The sequence below is a fragment of the Gracilinanus agilis genome, chromosome 3 (assembly GCF_016433145.1).
Source record: "Gracilinanus agilis isolate LMUSP501 chromosome 3, AgileGrace, whole genome shotgun sequence".
NCBI classification, from domain to species: Eukaryota; Metazoa; Chordata; class Mammalia; order Didelphimorphia; family Didelphidae; genus Gracilinanus; species Gracilinanus agilis.
The window spans coordinates 298,058,690-298,078,515 of NC_058132.1; the positions used below are offsets into that span (position 1 = coordinate 298,058,690).

The window sequence follows — 19,826 nt, forward strand, 5'->3', positions numbered from 1 at the left end:
TTAGAGAAATGCAAATTAAAAGAACTTTGAGGCACCATCTTACATCTAGTCAACTGGCCAATATGGGAGCAAAGGAAAGTGATAAATGTTGGAAAGGATATGGCAAAATTTGGACACTAATACACTGCTCGTGGAGTTGGATTTGATCCAACCATTCCGGAGGGCAATTTGGAACTATGCACAAAGGGCTTTAAAATAATGCCTTTAACCTAGCCATACCACTGTTGGGTTTGTACTCCAAACTGATAACAAAGAAAATGACTTGTACAAAAATATTTATAGCCATGCTCTTTGTGGTGGCAAAAAATTGGAAAATGAGGGGGTGCCCATTGATTGGGGAATGGCTGGAATAAATGTGGTATCTGATGGTGATGGAATATTATGGGGCTCAAAGTAATAATGAACTGGAGGAATTCCATGTGAACTGGAAAGACCTCTAGAAATTGATGCAGAGCAAAAGGAGCAGAACCAGGAGGACATTGTACACAGAGACTGATACACTGTGGTACAATCAAATATAATGGACTTCTCTACTAGCAGCAATGCAATGACCCAGGACAATCCAGAGGAACTTAGGAGAAAGAACGCTATCCACATACAGAGAAAGAACTGTGGGAGTAGAAACCCAGAAGAAAAATATAGGATTGATCACGTGGTTCATTGGGGATATGATTGGGGTTTTGATGTTAAAGGATCACTCTATTGCAAATATGAATAACATGGAGATAGGTTTTGAAGAATGATACATGCATAACCCTTTGGAATTACTTGTCAGCTCCAGGAGGGGGGAAGAAAGAGCTGGTGGGTGTGGGATAGGGTGGAGGGAATCATGAATCATGTAATGATGGAAAAATATTCTAAATAAAAAAAGGGGAAAACAAGAAATGAAGAGAAGATTAGGATAAAGTCAATTTATAGTTAATATTGATTTATATTAGCAAAATAATTATCAAATACTTATTCAGACATCGTAAGTTTTGTTGAAGGTCTATGAGATTTTGTCTTTTGGTGCTATAGAAGGAAAAGGGATCGAATCTCATAACCTAAGAATGGGCAGAATTCTCTCTGCTTTCTTCTAGGAGTCTAATGGTGGGGAGTGTAGGGAATTTTGTGCTGATATTTATGTAAATTCTGATATATAGGCTTTGATCTGATATTTCTGTCAAACCCCAGAGAAACCTCCCTAGCTGCTCCATCTCTGTTTTTTTTTTTTTCAACATGCCAGCTGCAGAAATGAGAGAATTCTTCATGAGAACTTAAGGGTTGATGGGGGGATGTGTAAAAATAAAAGGCAACTGTAAAATAATACAGCAAAGCAGTGTGGCCCAGACCTCAGGTTCAAAGCAGAGTCTCACTTCTAGCATCTAGCCAAGCTTATGAGGAATAATCTGGGTGAGAATCCTAGACCAAGGGAAAGACTACAATTCTGTTGCTCTGAGCCAACACAAGTTTCCAGCCAGCTGACAGGTGTGAAATGTAGTAGTAGTCTACTCTGATTTGGACTTAAATCCAGATCAAGAAATTGCAGAACTCAAACCTGGGGGCAGCAATCATTCTTGTAAGTCTCCAACTTGTTCCTGAGATCCTGAAATAATACAATACTCAATACTCTAAGAAAGCATCATTAAGACCAACTTAGACCTTCTTTCCATAAGTCCCCTCTGACTTTCGCTCTAACATCAAATCTGAAGTTAGAAAATAGGCTAGAAGAATGGAAAAAATAAAGTAATGAGCCATTATATTAGTGGGGATGCTCAAGACACAAATTCAGCTTCAGAGGAAAACACAGGTTGAGCACAAACTCAGTGAGAGTTACTGAAGAGATAAAGCAAATTTCCTACCTGGAAGATCTGAAAAAAATTTATAAGTTACATAAAAGCACTTGAGGTAAAAATTGGAATAGAAATGAAATCTGTGGAGGAAAGAAGTAGAAATGGAATTAACTGCTTGGCATAAGAGGCATAATTCTTTGTCCAAGCAACAAATTCCTTAAAAATTCAAATGGAAGCCAATGATTTTATGATGCTATAAGAAATATTAAAAGAAGACAAAAAGGCTGAAAACAAACCAGAAGGAAATGTAAAGTATCTCATAGCAAAACAACTGACCTGGAAACCAGATCAAAGAGAAAACATTTATGAGTCACTGGATTATGGGGGCAACTAGGTGGCTCAGTGGATTGAGAGCCAGGCCCAGAGATGGGAGGACCTGGGTTCAAACCTGGCCTCAGACACTTTCTAGCAATGTGACCCTGGGAAAGTCTCTTAATCTCCATCACCTAGCCCTTACTGCTCTTCTGCCTTGGAACTAATACATGGTATTGATTCTAAGATGGAAGGTAAGGTTTTTTTAAAAAAAGCATTGAATTATCTGAATATTATATTTTTTAAAAAAAGAGCCTAGGCATATTTCAAGGACTCTTAAATGAAAACTACCCAGGGGCAGCTAGGTGGCTCAATGGATAGAGCCAAATCTGGAGATGAGAGGTCCTAGATTCAAATCTGGCTTCAGACACTTCCTAGTTTTGTGATCCTGGGCAAGTCATTAACCCTAAATGCCTAGCCTTTACCACCCATCTGCCTTGAAATCAATATTTGTATTGATTCTAAGACAGAATTTAAGGGTTTAAAAAGAAAAGAAAAATTACCTAGATATCCTAAAACCAAAGGGCAAAGTGAAAAGAGAAAGAATCCATTAATCACTTCTTGAAAGGAACAACCAAATGAAAACTCCAAGATATAGTATAGCCAAAATCCAGAGCTTCCAGGTCGCAGGGAAAAAATAGAGTTCATAATATGCTTACAACATGGTCCCTTGGCTAGAGCAACCTTATGTGAGGTATCCTTGTACCATGAAGCCATGGGATTATACATCTAGAATTGGAGTGGGGCATTAGAAGTTATCTAGGAAACCTTCCTCATTTTGTCAATGAGGAAACTGGAATCTGAGAAGGTTCAGTGATTTTTCTATTATCATACAAACAGAAAGCATGAGAGGTGGGATTTAAATCCAGGTCTTCTGACTCCAGAATGAGTGCTTTCCCCCATTTCCCGAATGGAAAAATGTGTTCATTTCTTGTCTCTTTAGGAAATTTAATGGTATCATTAAACAGGTGACACAGTAGATGGAGCACTGGATCTGGATGCAGGATGATCTGAATTCAAAAATAGCCTCAGACACTAGCTATGTTACCCTGGTCAAGTAATTTAATCTCTTTTTGCTTCAATTTCCTCAACTATAAAATGAGAATAATAACAATACCTAATTCTCAGGGTTGTTAAGAGAATCACATGAGATAATATTTGTAGAGCACTTAGCACAGTGCCTGGCACATAGCAACTGCTATACAAATACTTATTCTCTTCCACTTTTTCTCTACTATATTGGGAGCATATGGAACTTTATATCTCAAATACTCCATGCAGTCATTCAGTAAATGCTGAATAAGAAAGGTGATATTTTTTCAAGTTAGAAATTCTTTTTATGGTTATAATATTGTGATGAAGTCTTAGGAACTAAACTGTACAATGTCTTGAATTACTTTTTTCCTCGTGTGTGGAATGGAGCTTTTTGATTTAATCTTCATGGAAAGTTTCCTTTTAGTTAACTCCCTCTACCAATGCAAATTGGCAACCTCTTGCCCTACAAGTATTGCCTGGAGGATTCTGCCAGGTTAGGTAAATTGCCTAGAATCCCATAATCAATATATGTTAGAAATTTTCCTAATTGTGAGGGTAGCCCTCTATCCATTTCCTCTCTCCTTACACTTAGAAAGAGGCCATGAACATTATTAGTATATATCTTGTATTAGAAAGAGCATTGGTTTTAGAGTCAGAGGACCAGGGTCAAAGAGGACCTCTGGTACATACTACCTGTATGATCCTGGACAAGACATTTTTTTTTGTTCTGGTCCTCAGTGTCTATACTTTTAAAATGAGGGGTTTGAATAAGGTCGCTGAAGACTTTTTAATCTCTAATAACCTATGGGCCTGAGGTATCATCTTTTGGTAATTTCATTTACAAACTATAGTAAATCATCTTTCTTTTTCATCTATCTTAAATATGCTTAGGGCAATCAGGCTGATGACATGTTTATCTGTAAATAGTTAATGAACAAATAAGAGATATCCCTAGAGCTCCTCTACAAAATATCTCTAGGGAGCACCAAATGATTCTAGGTCCAGAAAATAGAAAGATTAAGAGAGAACCCAGGCATCTGAGTGGAAGACATAGAATACTTAGAAAAAAGAGAAAAGGATTTTTATTTAATAGAAGTTCAGATTAGAAAAAAGGCACATTGCTTGGGAAACTAAGAGAGAACATTTAGACATAGACTGGAAGATGTAGATCAGAAAAAGAATAGATTTAAAGAACTAAGCTAAAGGACCTTGACCTCTGAGTAGATTTGGGCTCAGGTATTGGAACAAAGATACCTATGGTCTCATAGGATTTAAAGTTAGAAGAAAAAAAAGTTTTAGAAACCTTCTAGTCCAAAAGACTCATTTTATAAATGAAGAAATTAAGCCCCTAGAGGTTGGGTTTGTCCTGGACCACACAGGAAGTAAATAATAAAGCAGAGAGCAAACTCAAGGCTCTTTGATTCCAAATCCAGGCCTCTCTCCAGTATACACACTGACTTCCAACATATAGGACTTCTGTCTGAAATCAGGCTAGGTAAGATTCTACATCTTCTGTTCTTGAATTTTGTATACAATGTCTAAGAAATGTCTTCATCCTGGAAGTTTCTTCTATTACTAGAGTCCAACCTTGACTCTGCTCATTGGAAGTGTGAACTATCCCTGCAAGCTCTCCCTCCACTTGGTTGTTCCTCCCAGTATCTCCACTTTAAGCCCAAGAACCAGGGCAGTCCTGCTTTCATTCCTCTTCTTGCTGTACTGGCTACTCTCCTGGAATTTCTCTATAATACTCCACACTAGATGCCTTTATCTCTTCCCTTCCCTGTTCAGCACCCTTTTATGTGTTATCTCCCCCCATTAGAACGTCAGTACCTTGAGAGAAGGGATTGTCTTTCCGCTTATATTTGTATTCCCAGAATTTCACACAGGATCTACCCATATTAAGACCTTAATAAAAGTCCTCATATACCTTTATTGCTAGTAGTAAAGTTATTTTGGTTGCCCTGGAAGACAAACATGAGAGTTGATTTCTAAGAGACCTTGCTTCTTAAGAGGAAGGGCATAGGAAATAAGGGGGCAGTATGGGTTTCTGAGGCCAAGCTTCAAGGAGTAGGGTAGGAGTTGGAGAAGATAGAACTCTCAAAGGCAGGAATACTGACTGCTGTACTTCAGGACATTGTGGGTTCAAGATGGTCTAGCTAACCAAACCCAAATGAGTCATTAGAATGGAGAATAAATAATGCCCAAGCAAACCGAAAAGGTAAACTCTGTGGTCACTGCAAAGATGAAATTTTCAGTACATTGTCTGATGAACAAGTGGGACTGCTTCCTGCCTTGGTTTCCTTTTGTTGCTCTTTCTTATTCTTTTGTAACTAGTAATTTGACTAGTTTTAGATCTCTGCCAGTCACATGAAGAATTACTTAGGATCATTTCAACAGACAGGCACCTACATGAATATGCCAAATCCATCTTGCCAAACCCATTTTGAGGAAATGAAGACTGACTTGGATCACGGAATTGAAGAAAACACTTTCCTTGCTATGGAAAAACTTACAATGAAGGAAACAAGGGCTGGCAAACACATATCTCTGACCTGGTTCCTCAAAAAGTCATCAAGTAGCCTCAATTATATCTGGTAAAAACCTTCCAAAGCTCTTCTGAATTCTGTGACCTAAGAAACACATTCTTTTACTTTCCAATATGAGATCTAGAAATAAAGCAAGAACAAATGACAAAGAAGTCATTATGGGTGGGACAGATGACTTTTGTGACTCCTTCCAATAAAGAGATTCTGTGATATTGTATGCTTGTAATGAAAATGGTTTGACATTATATATTTTAATATTGAATACTGTATTACTGAAATTATATCATTAGTAAACAAAACAGAAATAATTTGAAAATGAAAATAGCTTTTGTTTATTTAAAAAAAATTTAAATATATTTTTTAAAATCCTTACCTTCCGTCTTGGAGTCAATACTATGTATTAGCTCCAAGGCAGAAGAGTGGTAAGGGTAGGCAATGGGAGTCAAGTGACTTGCCCAGGGTCACACAGCTGGGAAGTGTCTGAGATCAGATTTGAACCTAGGACCTCTTGTCTCTAGGCCTGGCTCTCAATCCACTGAGCAACCCAGCTGCCCCCAGTTTTTAAATATTTTTAAAAGTATTTTTCCATGGTTAAATGATTCATGTTTCCTCCCTCCCTTCTTCCTTCCCCTTTCCCAGAGCTGACAAGCAATTCCACTGGGTTATTCATGTATTATCACTCAATGCCTATTTCCACATTATTCATCTTCATAATTGAGTAATCTTTTAAAACCAACCCCCCAAATCATACACCTGTATAAGCAAGTGATAGATCACATGGAAAAATAGCTTTTTAGAATTGGTGCTTTAGGAAAAGTTGGTTTAAATGGAGAAGAATGAGGAAGTATATGAAATTTTCTGGAGCTAATGAGAGGTCAACAGTAATTAGATCACAAATTTTTGACTTTCTCTTTTCTTGACATATTAGATAACTAGTAAGATAATTAGAGTCTTTATCTGTCAGTTTATCTGCTTGTCTGTCTGTCTCTCCTGGCTCCCAACAGGACAAAGAAAAAGAATAAAAAAGAAAGAAGGAGAAAGGTCAAAGGGATGATGAATGGACAAGAAGTAATTTCTAGAGATAGAATAAATGGAACTATGAGTAATTAATATACTTTATTCAGGAACATATTTATACAATATCTATTTGGTTCGTTGTTGTTGTTCAATTGTTTTAATACTTAGTCAACTCTTCATGACCCCTTTTTGGGTTTTCTAGGCAAAGACACTGGAACGTTTTACCATTTTCTTCTTTAGCTTATTTTATGGATGAGGAAACTGGAGAAAACAAGGTAAGCACCTTACACAGGGTCACACAGCTAGTAAGTGTCTGAGGTCAGATTTGGACTCAGATTTTCTTAATTCCATGGCTGTCACTCTATTCATTGTGACTGCCCCTAAGATTCATTTGAAGGAGATGAAAGGAAATGGTGGTGAAGACTCACTGGGTTGGACAGTTCCCTCCTCTGGGAATCAAGACAGCTTAATTCAGTGATGGGCAACCTTTTGAGCTTGGCATGTCAAAATTCTCCAAAAAACTGAGCATAACTTGGGTGGTGTTTCACTTTGAGAAAAAACCCCATAATTTTGCAATATTTATAGTTTAAATAACAAAAATGTATAATTGTAATATATAACTAATGAATAAACCAAAATAGGTAAATTAATACAGGTAGAATTGTCATCTATAGGGTACAGAGTGTCTACACTACACTACAGCAAATGTTTCATCCTTGGCATGCAGCCCCATACTTTTCTGTATGTGACCACATGTCATCGAAAATGGCTACGCATGTCACGTGTCATAGATTTGCCATCACCAGCTTAATTCCTAGACAGAGTGAATGAGTCAGGATGGGACAGAGGAAGTTCCTTAGGGTGGGTATCAGAAAGGGTAGGAATGTTTAACCAACTACCAGAATGTAAGAAACATTTGCATATTGGATGTTCAAAATTTGGGGTGTTTTATGTGAGCTTTAATATATGAAGATAATGCTACTGATCCACTAATAGAAGAAATTCTTTGAATTTTTTCAGCTGTATTTACACTTATTTACTTAGGTTCTCTGGTTTGGTACCTTTTTAGATCAAAGAGGAATATTTATGGCAATTGATTAGAAATAAAAATGTAGTCTGTTCCTGTTGAACATAATGAAGCTTACTGGTTTATTTGAGCATTAAATTTATGATCTTAGACTAAACAAGAGATAGAGAACATTACAAGATGTAAAATGAATAATTTTGATTATATTCAATTTAAAAGGTTTTGTACAAATGTAACCAATGTAACCAAGATTAAAAAGGAAACAATAAACGGGAAAACTTTATAGCAAATTTTTCTGATAAAGGTTTCATTTTTCAAATATATAGAGAACTAAGTCAAATTTATAAGAAAATGAGTTATTCCCCAGTTAAAAAAGATCAAAGGATATGAACAATCCATTTTTAGATGAAGAAACTAAAGCTATCAACAAACATATGAAAAAATATACTAAATCAATTCAATTAGAGAAATGAAAATTAAAGGAACTCTGAATTATTACCTCATACCTTTCAATATTGACCAATATGACAGTAAGTGAAAATGATAAATGATGGAGGGGATGTAGCAAAATGGAGACACTAATTGTCGTTGTTGGAGTTGTGAACTGATCAAAGCATTCTAGAGGGCAATTTGGAACTGTGCCCTAAGGGCTATTAAACTGTACATACCCTTTTATCCAGTAATACCACTTTGTATCCCAAAGAGATAGAAGAAAAGGAGAAAGGATCTACTTGTACAGAAATATTTATAGCAGCTCTTTTCAACGTGGCCAAGAATTGGAAATTGAGGGGATGTCTGATAGGTGGGGAATGGCTGAACAAATTATGGCATATGATAGTGATAGAATAATATTGTGCTGTAAGAAATGATGAGCAGGATGACTTCAGACAAAGCTGGAAAGATCTACGTGAACTGATGCAGAGTGAAGTAAGCAAAACTGGGAGAACACTATACACAGTAATAGCAATTATTACATGATGATCATGTGCTACTCTCAGCAATACAATGATCCAGGACAGTTCTGAAGGACTTATGTTGGAAAATGCTATCCAGCTCTAGAGAAAGAACTGTTGGAGTCAGAATGCAGATGAAAACATTCTTTTTCACTTTAGTTTATTTGTGTTTTCATATTGAGATTTTGGTTTTATATGATTATACTCTTATAACAATGAATGGAAATATATTTTGCATGATAATACATGTACAACTCAGATCAAATTGTTTACCCTCTCCAGGAGTGAGGAAGCAAGGAAAGGAAGAGGACAATTTGGATCTTATAACTTCAGAAAACATGCATAGAAAGTTATTATTATATTTAATTGGGAAAATAGAATATCTTTAAAAAAATAAATTTGATACTGAAAAAAAAAAGAATAATGGACACTAAAGAAAATGCCTACTCTTTGATTTGTTTGGTCATGTGACCAGTGTGAAGATGGTATTAACTCTCCCCTGGCCATTTTTTAGATTTAATCACCAGAAGCATATACACCCCATTTTATCCTTAACTGGGGGAGATCTGTGTCCCATGTGTGAGAAGTGGGTGATGAATCAGAAACAACTGACTGCCCTCTGGGCAGTTCTAAGCAAAACTATAGCTGCAATTGGTTCACATAAAGTGGACGGAAGGCACAGGAAGTGATGAAAGGAAGGGTCTTTAAAAGTGGCAAGAACTTCTTGTGAAGAGCTTTTGCACCTTCAAACTTGGCCCTGCAGGAGCTCTGGCTGGGGACCTTGGACTGCTCTTGGATCTTCCTTAGAAATGAGTGAAAAAGGCTGACTCCCTTTCCTGGCTTTTTCTGGAGGTACTAGCCTCCAGAGAGGTCCCTAGTCTTAGAGGAGGCCTAGAGGCTAAAACCCTTGTTTAATTTACCTCTGGGCCCCCTTTGCTGTGGCCTTCTAAGCCCTGCCTGGTTTGGACCTGGCCTGAGTAATTATTTACTCTTTCTCTGATTTCCTTACTTTCACTCTTTCACCTTTTGTAAATAAACTACCATAAAAAGTCATTCTGACTTAAGTAATAATTTCGGTGACCACATCTTTATATATTTAGTCCAACCCTTTAATTTTTAACTCTTACACCAGAAGCTTCCCCACCACCCCTTTATTTTGTTACATTGCCTCAAATCTGGAACTGATGATTTAATGACATTTGGGGAAAGATGAGGGAGACTCTATGTTGGTCAGAATCAGGGAAATGGAATATGATTTAGTGGATATGAAAAGCATAAAGATGGGAAATCTTATACAAGAGCCCAAGGCCATTCTTCGTTACTGTTGTTCAGAGCTAATAGCACAAGAAAATACATAGATAAACCTTTGGCTTTTGTTGTTAAAAATAATAAAACTATGATTTTTGATTCATAAACCTGGTACTCTAAGACACCTGGTTAACTGCAGGATAAATGATTGATTTTTCATAATGTAATAGGAACATTAAATCATGAGTTTGTAATCTATGGCACGAACCCTAAAGTGTAGCAAGTGAAACCAGTTCCATTTACTACCAAAGAAGGGTATAGGATCTAGGGAAATTTGAACCTGGTGTGAATAGGATAAAGATGGATTGTGGTTTATGTTGATGGGCTTGACTAGATTAAAGGTGTCCATGAATATTAGACTAGTCTCAAAACTCAGGTTCCTATTTGGTGACTTTGTAAAAGTTCTGGGACATTGCTGAGGTGGTGGCTTGTCCTACTATTGGTGTTCATTCTGGTTTGCCAGGCTCTGTCAAAACAAAGAAGTAGCCAGTGTAGCCACTGCAACTTCTAGCCTTCTAAACTGGTATGGCTATTACTGCCTCTCTCCTCTCTTCCATTTCTATCATACCTAATTCCTCCCTACCACTAGTTCTTTGGAAAGTGAAAGTTGGGACAACAAATATTCCACAATTGTGTCAGTTCTGAGATGAGATAATAATAATAGGTCATGTTACAATTAACATTTGTGAATCAAATATATATATATATCCATTGATCCTCTCAAATTTGAGTACTATCATCTCTGATATACAGATGTTATGTGCAGAAATGAGCAGCTATATTTCTAAGGGTACAAGCTGGTAGTTACCACTTTAGAACACAGAACCTGGCAGAGCACCCAGGCATTGTGCCAGGGTGTCAGTTAAGGACAGGCTATAAAAGGAGGTTTCCAAACACCTGGGATCTTCACTTCTCTGACTCACCTTGGAGGGTTAGGAAGGAAGGAGCGTTTTTGGGCCCTGAGGCTGGTTTTTGGCAGATTCTGATAGGCAGGTAGGAACTATTAAATCATCAGCCAAATATTTAATATTTCCTTGTCATAGATAACATCTTATATACCAGCTTGTGAAAAAGCTACAACCAAGAACGACTGCAACTGACCCCTCAGGGGCTGCCCAACCTCTGGGCTCAGCAACAAGCAACAGAGTTGGGATTTGCCTTCAAGGCTGTCTCATCACCCTGCTCCTAGGAATAACAACTTGTGTTTCAGGATTAATCAATATCAACAATTTAGGCAAGGTCTTAGGGTTTCCTTTGCCCACCTACCTACCCTTTACTTCCCTCAGTTATTTACAAATAAACCTTGGTTATCTTTAAGCTTAAACAGTCTTGGAGCTTTGCTTACCTACCATCAACCATCCTTATTAGCAGTCAGATCAGCACTACAGCTTAGTTGAGCAGGCCATTCCAAGCCAGTTATCCATTTCCAACTTGAGGTTTCAGGGAGTTTCAGTCAGCTTCCTGGAGACATTTTAACTGTCTTGGCTGGATTGGTTCTAAGCCCTGGACCTATTAGCAGAGAACCTTGGTCTTAAAGGGGACCTGACCCAGCTGCTGTGGGAGTTATCCAACTCTTATACAGCCTTGGTTTGGGATTCCCATCCCTTCATATTCCATCAACAACATCTGCCTAGGCCCCTTGGCTGCTCCTATACCACCCACTTTATACCTGCATTACACAGATAAGGAAACAGAGGCTAAGAAAGATGAAATGACTTGCTCAGTCACATAGCTTATAGGTGTCTGAAGTAGAATTTGAGCTCAGTAGTGTTCTATTCACCAAAAATCAGGCAAACTCACTAGATAAAAGTGAAACTGACGTGTTTTCACAATCACACTCAACAGTTACTCCAGTCTTCCAAGTGATATGGTCTACCCTGCATCAAGTTTTTCCTGAAGTTATACACACACACACACACACACACACACAATTGATATATATTGCAGGAGAAAAAGGCCTGTAGAGGGGGATGTCCAAAAAGCATCTCATATGGTGATATATGTAGATCTCTGGGCCTGCTTCTAAGATAAAATGGAGCTAGAGGGAGAATTTCAGGCCATTTGAAATGTGTCTCAGTGCATAATTTGCCAATCATAGTTTTAAGTTCTCTGTTCATCCTTTCAACTTGGCCTGAACTCTGGGGGTGACATGGTATATGGAATTTGGGAATTATCCCCAAACAGGAATATATTTCAGATAAAACTGAATTGGTAAAGTGACTTCCTCAGTCCAAGTCAATACATGCAGGCAGGCCAGAATGAGGAATTATTTCTTTTAAAAGCACCTTGGCAACAAAAGCTGCTGTGGCTCGGGCAGTAGGAAATGCTTCCAGCCACCTGGTCAGTTGATCCACTATGACTAAACAGAATTTATATTGTCCAGCCTTTGGCATGATTATGTAATCAATTTGCAGGTGCTTAAAAGGATGCCCACCAAAAGCTTTGCCATGAAAGGCATGTTGGTTATATGCTTGGAAGGTAGGGCAAGCTGCACACACTTTAGAGGCTATAGTGGTTATGCCAGGAGCTATCCATACCCTTTTAACAGAGTCCACAATGCCCTGGGTACCAAAATGACCATTTTTATGAATAGATTGGCAAATTTGTTGATAACAGTTTCTAGGGAACAGGGGTTTTCCTTCAGAGGACACCCATACTCCATTTATTTGTTTAGCTTTAAAGTTCTGCTTCCATTTTTTCACTTCCTTCTCATTATAGGAAAGTGATAAATTTAAGTCATTAGTGGTTGTCAATGTTAAAATCATTTCAGGCCCTTCTATGGCTACTAGCTTTGCAGCAGTATCTGCCCGGTCATTTCCCCTAGAGACAGGGTCAGTGCCACCTGTATGGGCAGAGCAGTGAACTACAGCTAGGGCTTTGGGTAGCTGGAGAGCAGAAAGAACTTCATTGATAATTTTTGCATTAGCTATAGATTTTCCAGCTGAGGTTAAAAAATCCTCTCTGAAGCCATAACATACCCACTGAATGGCAAATTCCAAAAGCATATCTGGAATCTGTATAAATTGTTGCCTTTTTATCTTTGGCAATTATACATGCATGTTTTGGGGCTATGAATTCTATGCCTTGAGCACTTAGATTTGAGGGCAGTGAAGCTGACCATACAGTGTCGAATTCTGTGACTACAGCAGCTCCAGTGTAGCATATGCCATCCCTCATAAAAGAAGAACCATCAGTAAATAAGACTAGATCTGAATTGTCTAAAGGAATGTCTAGGAGATTATCTTGAGGCTTTTCAGCCAAGGACACTAGTGTTTCACAATTGTGAGTGTGATATATATATATGTATATATACATATATATATATACCCCTTTACCTTCCATCTTGGAATCAATACTGTGTATTGGTTCCAAGGCAGAAGAGTGGTAAGGACTAAGCAATGGGGGTTAAGTGACTTGCCCAGAGTCACACATATAGGAAGTGTCTGAGGCCAGATGTGAACCCAGGACCTCCTGACTCTGAGCCTGGCTCTCAATCCACTGAGCCACCCAGCTGCCCCCTCCTGAAGTGATATTAAGATAAGTTAAGATCTTAAATTATAACTAAAGGTTAAAAAATAATAGAAATATTTAATGATGAGGATATCTGAACTTTAATTATTTATTTATTAATAGGGTACTTTTAAAAATCAAAAAGGTTTCAAATTTTAAAAAATATATCAAGAGCATATTTTTTTATAAATCATATATTTATTTATATATATTTATTATTTTATATATATATTAAACCCTTACCTTCTGTCTTAGAATCAATACTGAGTATTGGTTCCAAGGCAGAAGAGTGGTAAGGGCTAGGCAATGGGGGTGAAGTGACTTGCCTAGGGTCACACAGCTGGGAAGTGTCTAAGTCCAGATTTGAACCCAGGACCTCCTGTCTCTAGGGCAGGCTCTCAATCCCCTGAGCTATCCAACTGCCCCTATACTTTTTTTTTTAATCAGAGCATTATAGAATGGATTTCAAGACAGTACTTGTAGATTCAAAGCTGACATAAGACAATCTTTGTCCTTGAGGAATCTTGCTATAATTAATCATAGGTTCATAGATTTAGAGCTAAAATGGAACTCAGTGGCCATTGAATCTACCACCCCCTTCATTTTGTAGACAAGAAAGCTGAGACAGATAGGTTTCCTGAATAATGGTGTTAGAGTGGAAGAGGGAATCCTCCCTATCTTCTGAAACTAGTCTATAGGTTTATCCCAAGCTAGATTGAATGAAAGATCATTCTGTTTGCTTGAGGAAGATCTACCTTTATTTAGTACAGGGTCTAGGAATAGTAAGGCATTTAAGGGTGTCCCTGCTTCTAGGCATATCATTCAACTATACTCAGGGAGACTACTTAGGGGAAAAGGAGGTGCTAAAAGAAAAAAAATCTCAGTCATTTCTGGGCATGTTAAAGTCTCTGGGACTGGAATGGATATCTGGAAATAGTGCCTTCTCCCCATCACTTTCAGGTTGTGTATTGTCATTTCTGTCTCATCTCTCCTCCCCTTCTTTGCTCTTTCAAGTCTACCTTAGGTAGTCATTTTAAGTCATGAGTTCATCTGTGTAAAAATATTAGGGGTTATGGTGGAGATGGAGAGAGATATTCATACAATTGACAATATATGATTGCCAAACCAGTCACTTCTGACCCTCAGTTTCTTGATCTATAAATTGATGATATTTGGCCTAAAGATGTCTAAAGTCCCATTTAAATTTAGGACCCTCTAACATAGTGATACCTATTTTCAGACAAGTCAGGGTCCTACAGCTGAGGGAGAACAATGCATACTTATAGTAGAGATGTCAAACTTTCCACTGCAGGCTGCAAGCACTTGCAAAACTCCTGAGCACAGCCTGAACCACATTAAACTATCTTTGGGAAATGTTTAAATAAAAGTACAACCCATAGATAATATTAATTCATGATTTTCTAGGACAAGATGAGGGCCCAGATATCCATTTCTATTTGAGTTTGACCCCAAAGACTTACAGCATAGACAGGGAATAGCTCCTTAGAGTTCAAGTCCCACTCATTGATGTGGGATCCGATCTGTATCCCAGGAAAACCCAGTTCCTTCACACATCGATGCATTTCTTTCACCGCCAAGTCTGGAGCCTGCATTGGCAATGTTCCCAAACCAACAAACCTTTTTGGGTACTTTGCAACAGTTGTGGCTAAGTCGTTGTTTAAAATCTGGCACAGGTCTAAAGTATCATGAGGTTTGGCCTGGTAAGAAACAAAGAGATATATGAATTGGTTGTATGTTTACTACTTGCCTACCTACTTACCCTACCTACCTGCCTTCTTACCTGCCTGCCTGCCTGCTTGCCTGCTTGCCTAACTACCTACCCACCTACCTACCTGCCTATTTGCCTACCTACTTACCTACCTTCCTACCTTCCTTCATACCTACCTACTCACCAGTCTACCTGTCTACCTGCCTATCTACCTACATACCTACCTGTCTGCCTGCCTACATATCTACCAAATCACCCACCCATCTATCTACAGGCCAAGATGTGTGATTTTAGGAGGTGGAGGATAGGTTAAGCATTTATATTGTGCATACTCTGTTGCAAATATTTTTTTTGATTGGTATAGGATCTGCTGGTATGGAAGTTGCTTCCACTAATTCAACTTATCTGAAACAGTGTCTTAGACCAATGCCTGGAACTGAGATATTAGGTGATTCATCCATTGCTTATCTGTGCCAGAAGCAGGATTTGAACTCAAATCTTCCTTACTCTAGGATTGACCATCTAAAGACAATGACAAATTACTTCTTTATAGTGGACATTTAATAGATGTTTTTTAAATTCAATTGAAATGTCTCTTCTAGTTTATCAGTACTGTCATCTAACCTATTTTTGTATCCTGATGACTACTGGGTTTTGTCATTTGCCTTATTGGAAACACTTTTGGGATTTCTGGGCTTTTCCATTTTCCTTGCATCAGAACTTTTATGGATTGCCTTCTCTAATTAGAGTGTGAGCTTTTTTTTTTTTTTTTTTAAACCCTTAACTTCTGTGTATTGGCTCCTAGGTAGAAGAGTGGTAAGGGTGGGCAATGGGGGTCAAGTGACTTGCCCAGCTGGGAAGTGTCTGAGGCCAGATTTGAACCTAGGACCTCCCGTCTCTAGGCCTGACTCTCCATCTACTGAGCTACCCAGCTGCCCCTGTGTGTGAGCTTTTGGAGACCAAGACTGTCTTAATTTTTCTGTTTGTATCCTTAATGCTATCTGACACAGAGTAAGAATTTAATGCTTTTTTATTTATGTATGAATGAATTCATTTATTCATGGTAGCTAAAACTCACAACATTAGAAACCATTCTTTTAGTTAAAACATTCTAATTCCAGGATCCCTCCCTTTTAAATGTATATTTCCCTAGAAAGGATAATATTAATGTATTTAATTATTTTATTTTTTTTAACATGAATGACTTATTTAATTTAGATTAGCAAGTCAGTCACCCATCAAGGATGTCCAGAATTGAGACTTAGGACTAGTAAGTTTTGATGGAAAGAGAGAGGGGAGGGCAAACCCAATATTGCTTGTTTTAGAAATTTTACTCATTCTGCTTCTGGTTCTGTGTGTGTAGAGGAGCAGCCATAAAGGAAGAAATTAGATAAAGGGACAGAAGGTTTGTTGAAAAAGGATTATTGGTAGTAAAGCTTTCATTGTATAAGTCCTTATACAAACAGTAAGCTATTAGCTTTTCAAATGGACATTTCAAAGCTTCATACTTACCCAGTAGCTGAACATAACAGGGACGGTAGAAAGGGCTTGAACAGTTACTCCTAATCAAGGAGACAGACAAAATCAGAGAAAATGTCAGCTCTTTATATTTTTTCTTATGTCATCTATTCCTCAAAACCCTGCTTTCCTTTGAATCCCTCCTAGAATCATCACTAGCAATATTTGTGCCTGGGTTGAGAAGTACCTGGGGCAAACATCATGAAATCTATCACTATTTAAAATCTAAAATTCATTAATTTTAAACAGCACAAACTGAGGGCTGGATAGGATATAAGGTGGGAGAGACTGTAAGACCCTATTTTGTGGGAGAGAGATAGAACTGTACTTTACTATAAAAACCCTTTGAACCCTCTTTTCAGGGTCCTCGTGCTTATTAAGGAGCTCTGGACCTGATTTGCTGTGCAATTGAATGCCTTGCCAATAAATCACATTGTTCTGACTTAATTTCTTTATCATAAAATTATTTGCCACAGGCAGATTCTTTCAATTTCTATTTTGCTTTCTGGTTCTAGGATATTGGGGCAATTTTCCCTGATAATTTCTTAAAATATGATGTGTAGGCTCTTTCTTTGATCATGGATTTCTGGTAATCCAATAATTTTTATATTATCTCTCCTTTATTTATTTTCCAAGTCAGTTGTTTCTCTGATGAGATATTTCACATTTTCTTGCTTTTCCCCCATTCTTTGGACTTTATTTTATTGTTTCTTAATGTCTCAGGGAGTTATTAGCTTCTACTTGCTTAATTCTAATTTTTAAGACATTATTTTCTTCAGTGAGATTTTGTATCTCTTTTCGCACTTTGTTTTTCTCTTAAGGAGTTTTTACAACAATGAATTTTCCATTTGGCCAATTCTGTTTTTTGAAGTGTTATTTTCTTTAGTATTTTGTTATTTAGTATTAGCTGGATCTCTACAAAGTTGTTAATTGTCTTTTCATTATTTTCTTCCTTTGCTTTAATTTCCTTACCCAAATTTCCCTCTTTTACTCTGATTTTGAAAATAATTTTTAAAACTCTTGCAAGAATTTTTGTTGGGCTAGTGTCCACACATTTTTTCCTTTGAGGCTTTACTTATAGCTGTTTTGACTTCATTGTTTTCTTCTGAGTTTGTGTCTTGATCTTCCCTGTCACTATAGTAGATTTTTATGGTCAGGATCTTTTTTTTTAATGTTTGCTCATTTTTCCATACTGTTTCTTGATTTTGAACTTTAGGTTAAAGTTGGGCTCTTTTGTTAGAGCACTGTCTCAAGCTTCAGAATTTTTCAAACTACTATTTTCAAAGCTAGTTTTGGGGGTTTGGAAGTTTTTGGTACTTCCAAGATGGTGGTGCTGCTCCTCAGGACCCCTTTTTACCCTAGGACTGGAAGTGATATTGCTCCTCAAGGATCTCACTCCTTCTTGATCAAAAGTGTTCCTATCTACCCTTGAACTATGACCCAGAAGTCTTTGTAGGTAATGGATTCACCAGACATCATCTGGTTATGCATCCAATGCTAGCACAGGGATTTCCTTTAATTTTAATTTTTTTTAAACCCTTAACTTCTGTGTATTGGCTCCTAGGTGGAAGAATGGTAAGGATGGGCAATGGGGGTCAAGTGACTTGCCCAGGGTCACACAGCTGGGAAGTGTCTGAGGCCGGATTTGAACCTAGGACCTCCGGTCTCTAGGCCCGAGTCTCAATCCACTGAGCTACTCAGCTGCCCCTACCTCCTTTAATTTCTTTCTGACTAGTATTCAGATCCACTTACTGTCTCTGGCATTAGAGCTCCTGAAAATGCTGCTGCTTCTGAATCTGTCACCTAGTACCATTACTTTTACTTCATCCATATGGGTTCTGGGCCAGCCTTGGCCCTCATGACACAGATTTTTCTTTCCAACCTCCTATCTCACTCTGATCTTTTGTTGGCTCTGCCACATCAGAATTTGATTTGAGGCATTATTTTATAGTTTAGAGAGGAATGTTGGGAGAGCTTGTCTGAGTGATTTCTCTGCCTCACAATCCTGGCTCTGCCCCACTGTATAAACTTTAATTATTTTAAAATTTCGCCCTCTAAATTTTGGTGTCCCAAGGCAAAGACTTGGTTACCCTTTCTAGTTACAGCTCTTGTTTCTCCTTTTCCCTACCCCTCCCAACATAAATCCAGATTCTTTTATACTGATTCTCAAGGGAATACCTCCGCATACTCAAAAGTGAACTCAATGCAAATTCCCATCTCATCAGGGAAAACTTATAAAAAAGGCTAACTCCGATTAAGTGGGGCTTGAAACTCCTGGTTTGTGTACAGTCTCATCCTAAGATGATATGCCAAATAAAGCCTTCATGCTCTAAACTGTGCTAACTCTGGTGGTGGGCAGGAGGATCATCATCATTGAAATGAATTGGTATTAATTCTCTACTTATGCAGACTCCTGGAAATAATTAATACAGGTAGCAAGTACTGTGTCTAGGGTCACTTTTAAAGGGGCCACCAATCATTGCTGATTTTCTTGTCTGTTAGTGAAAAGGACATGGGTTTTAGGCAGAGATTGTTATTAATACCTGTGTGGCTTTGGGCAAGTCGCCATACAATATTTCTTTGGGGTCCTTCCTTCCCCTTCAGGGACATCCTCAGGTTTCCTTCTCTCTCCTGGCACAAGTTCTCCCTCAATCCCCAGCTGCTATTTCTTTAGCATATACTATGCCAAGACATGCTTCCTCCTCTAATAGGTCACACAGCAGGTGAACTGTCTTATTTATCTTTTCTGCAAAAATTGCACCTGGCTCTCTTAGGTGATAAGTCTGTCACTTCCTTTCTACTGTTTTATTCTTCCTCCTCTCTCCCCATCCCTCACAGGGTTTGGATGGGTTCACCACTCCTACTACTGTTCCCTGGGCCGAATGCAGGCAATAGTCCCAGTCCCCTTAGTATTCCATCCTTTTTTAGCTTTGCTTTGGGGCAGGTGGTGGAGTGACCCTGAGGGCACTAATTAAATTTCTCTTCCCATGAAGATGACACAGACAGATTTGAAACTCTTTCCCTTAGAGCTTACTATTT

General features: G+C 38.1%; 1 protein-coding gene across 4 annotated transcripts in view; it reads right to left on the reverse strand.

The window, feature by feature from the left end:
- ACMSD (aminocarboxymuconate semialdehyde decarboxylase) overlaps positions 1–19,826 on the reverse strand; it is a 90,783-nt gene that overhangs the window by 34,758 nt on the left and 36,199 nt on the right. For all 4 annotated transcript variants that reach the window (XM_044669907.1, XM_044669906.1, XM_044669905.1 and 1 more), the window contains 2 exons: positions 16,782–16,831; positions 15,022–15,258 (listed from right to left, as the gene is read on the reverse strand). In XM_044669907.1, the coding sequence (XP_044525842.1) occupies positions 15,022–15,258; positions 16,782–16,831 (287 nt within the window). The remainder of the gene's footprint in view (positions 1–15,021; positions 15,259–16,781; positions 16,832–19,826) is intronic.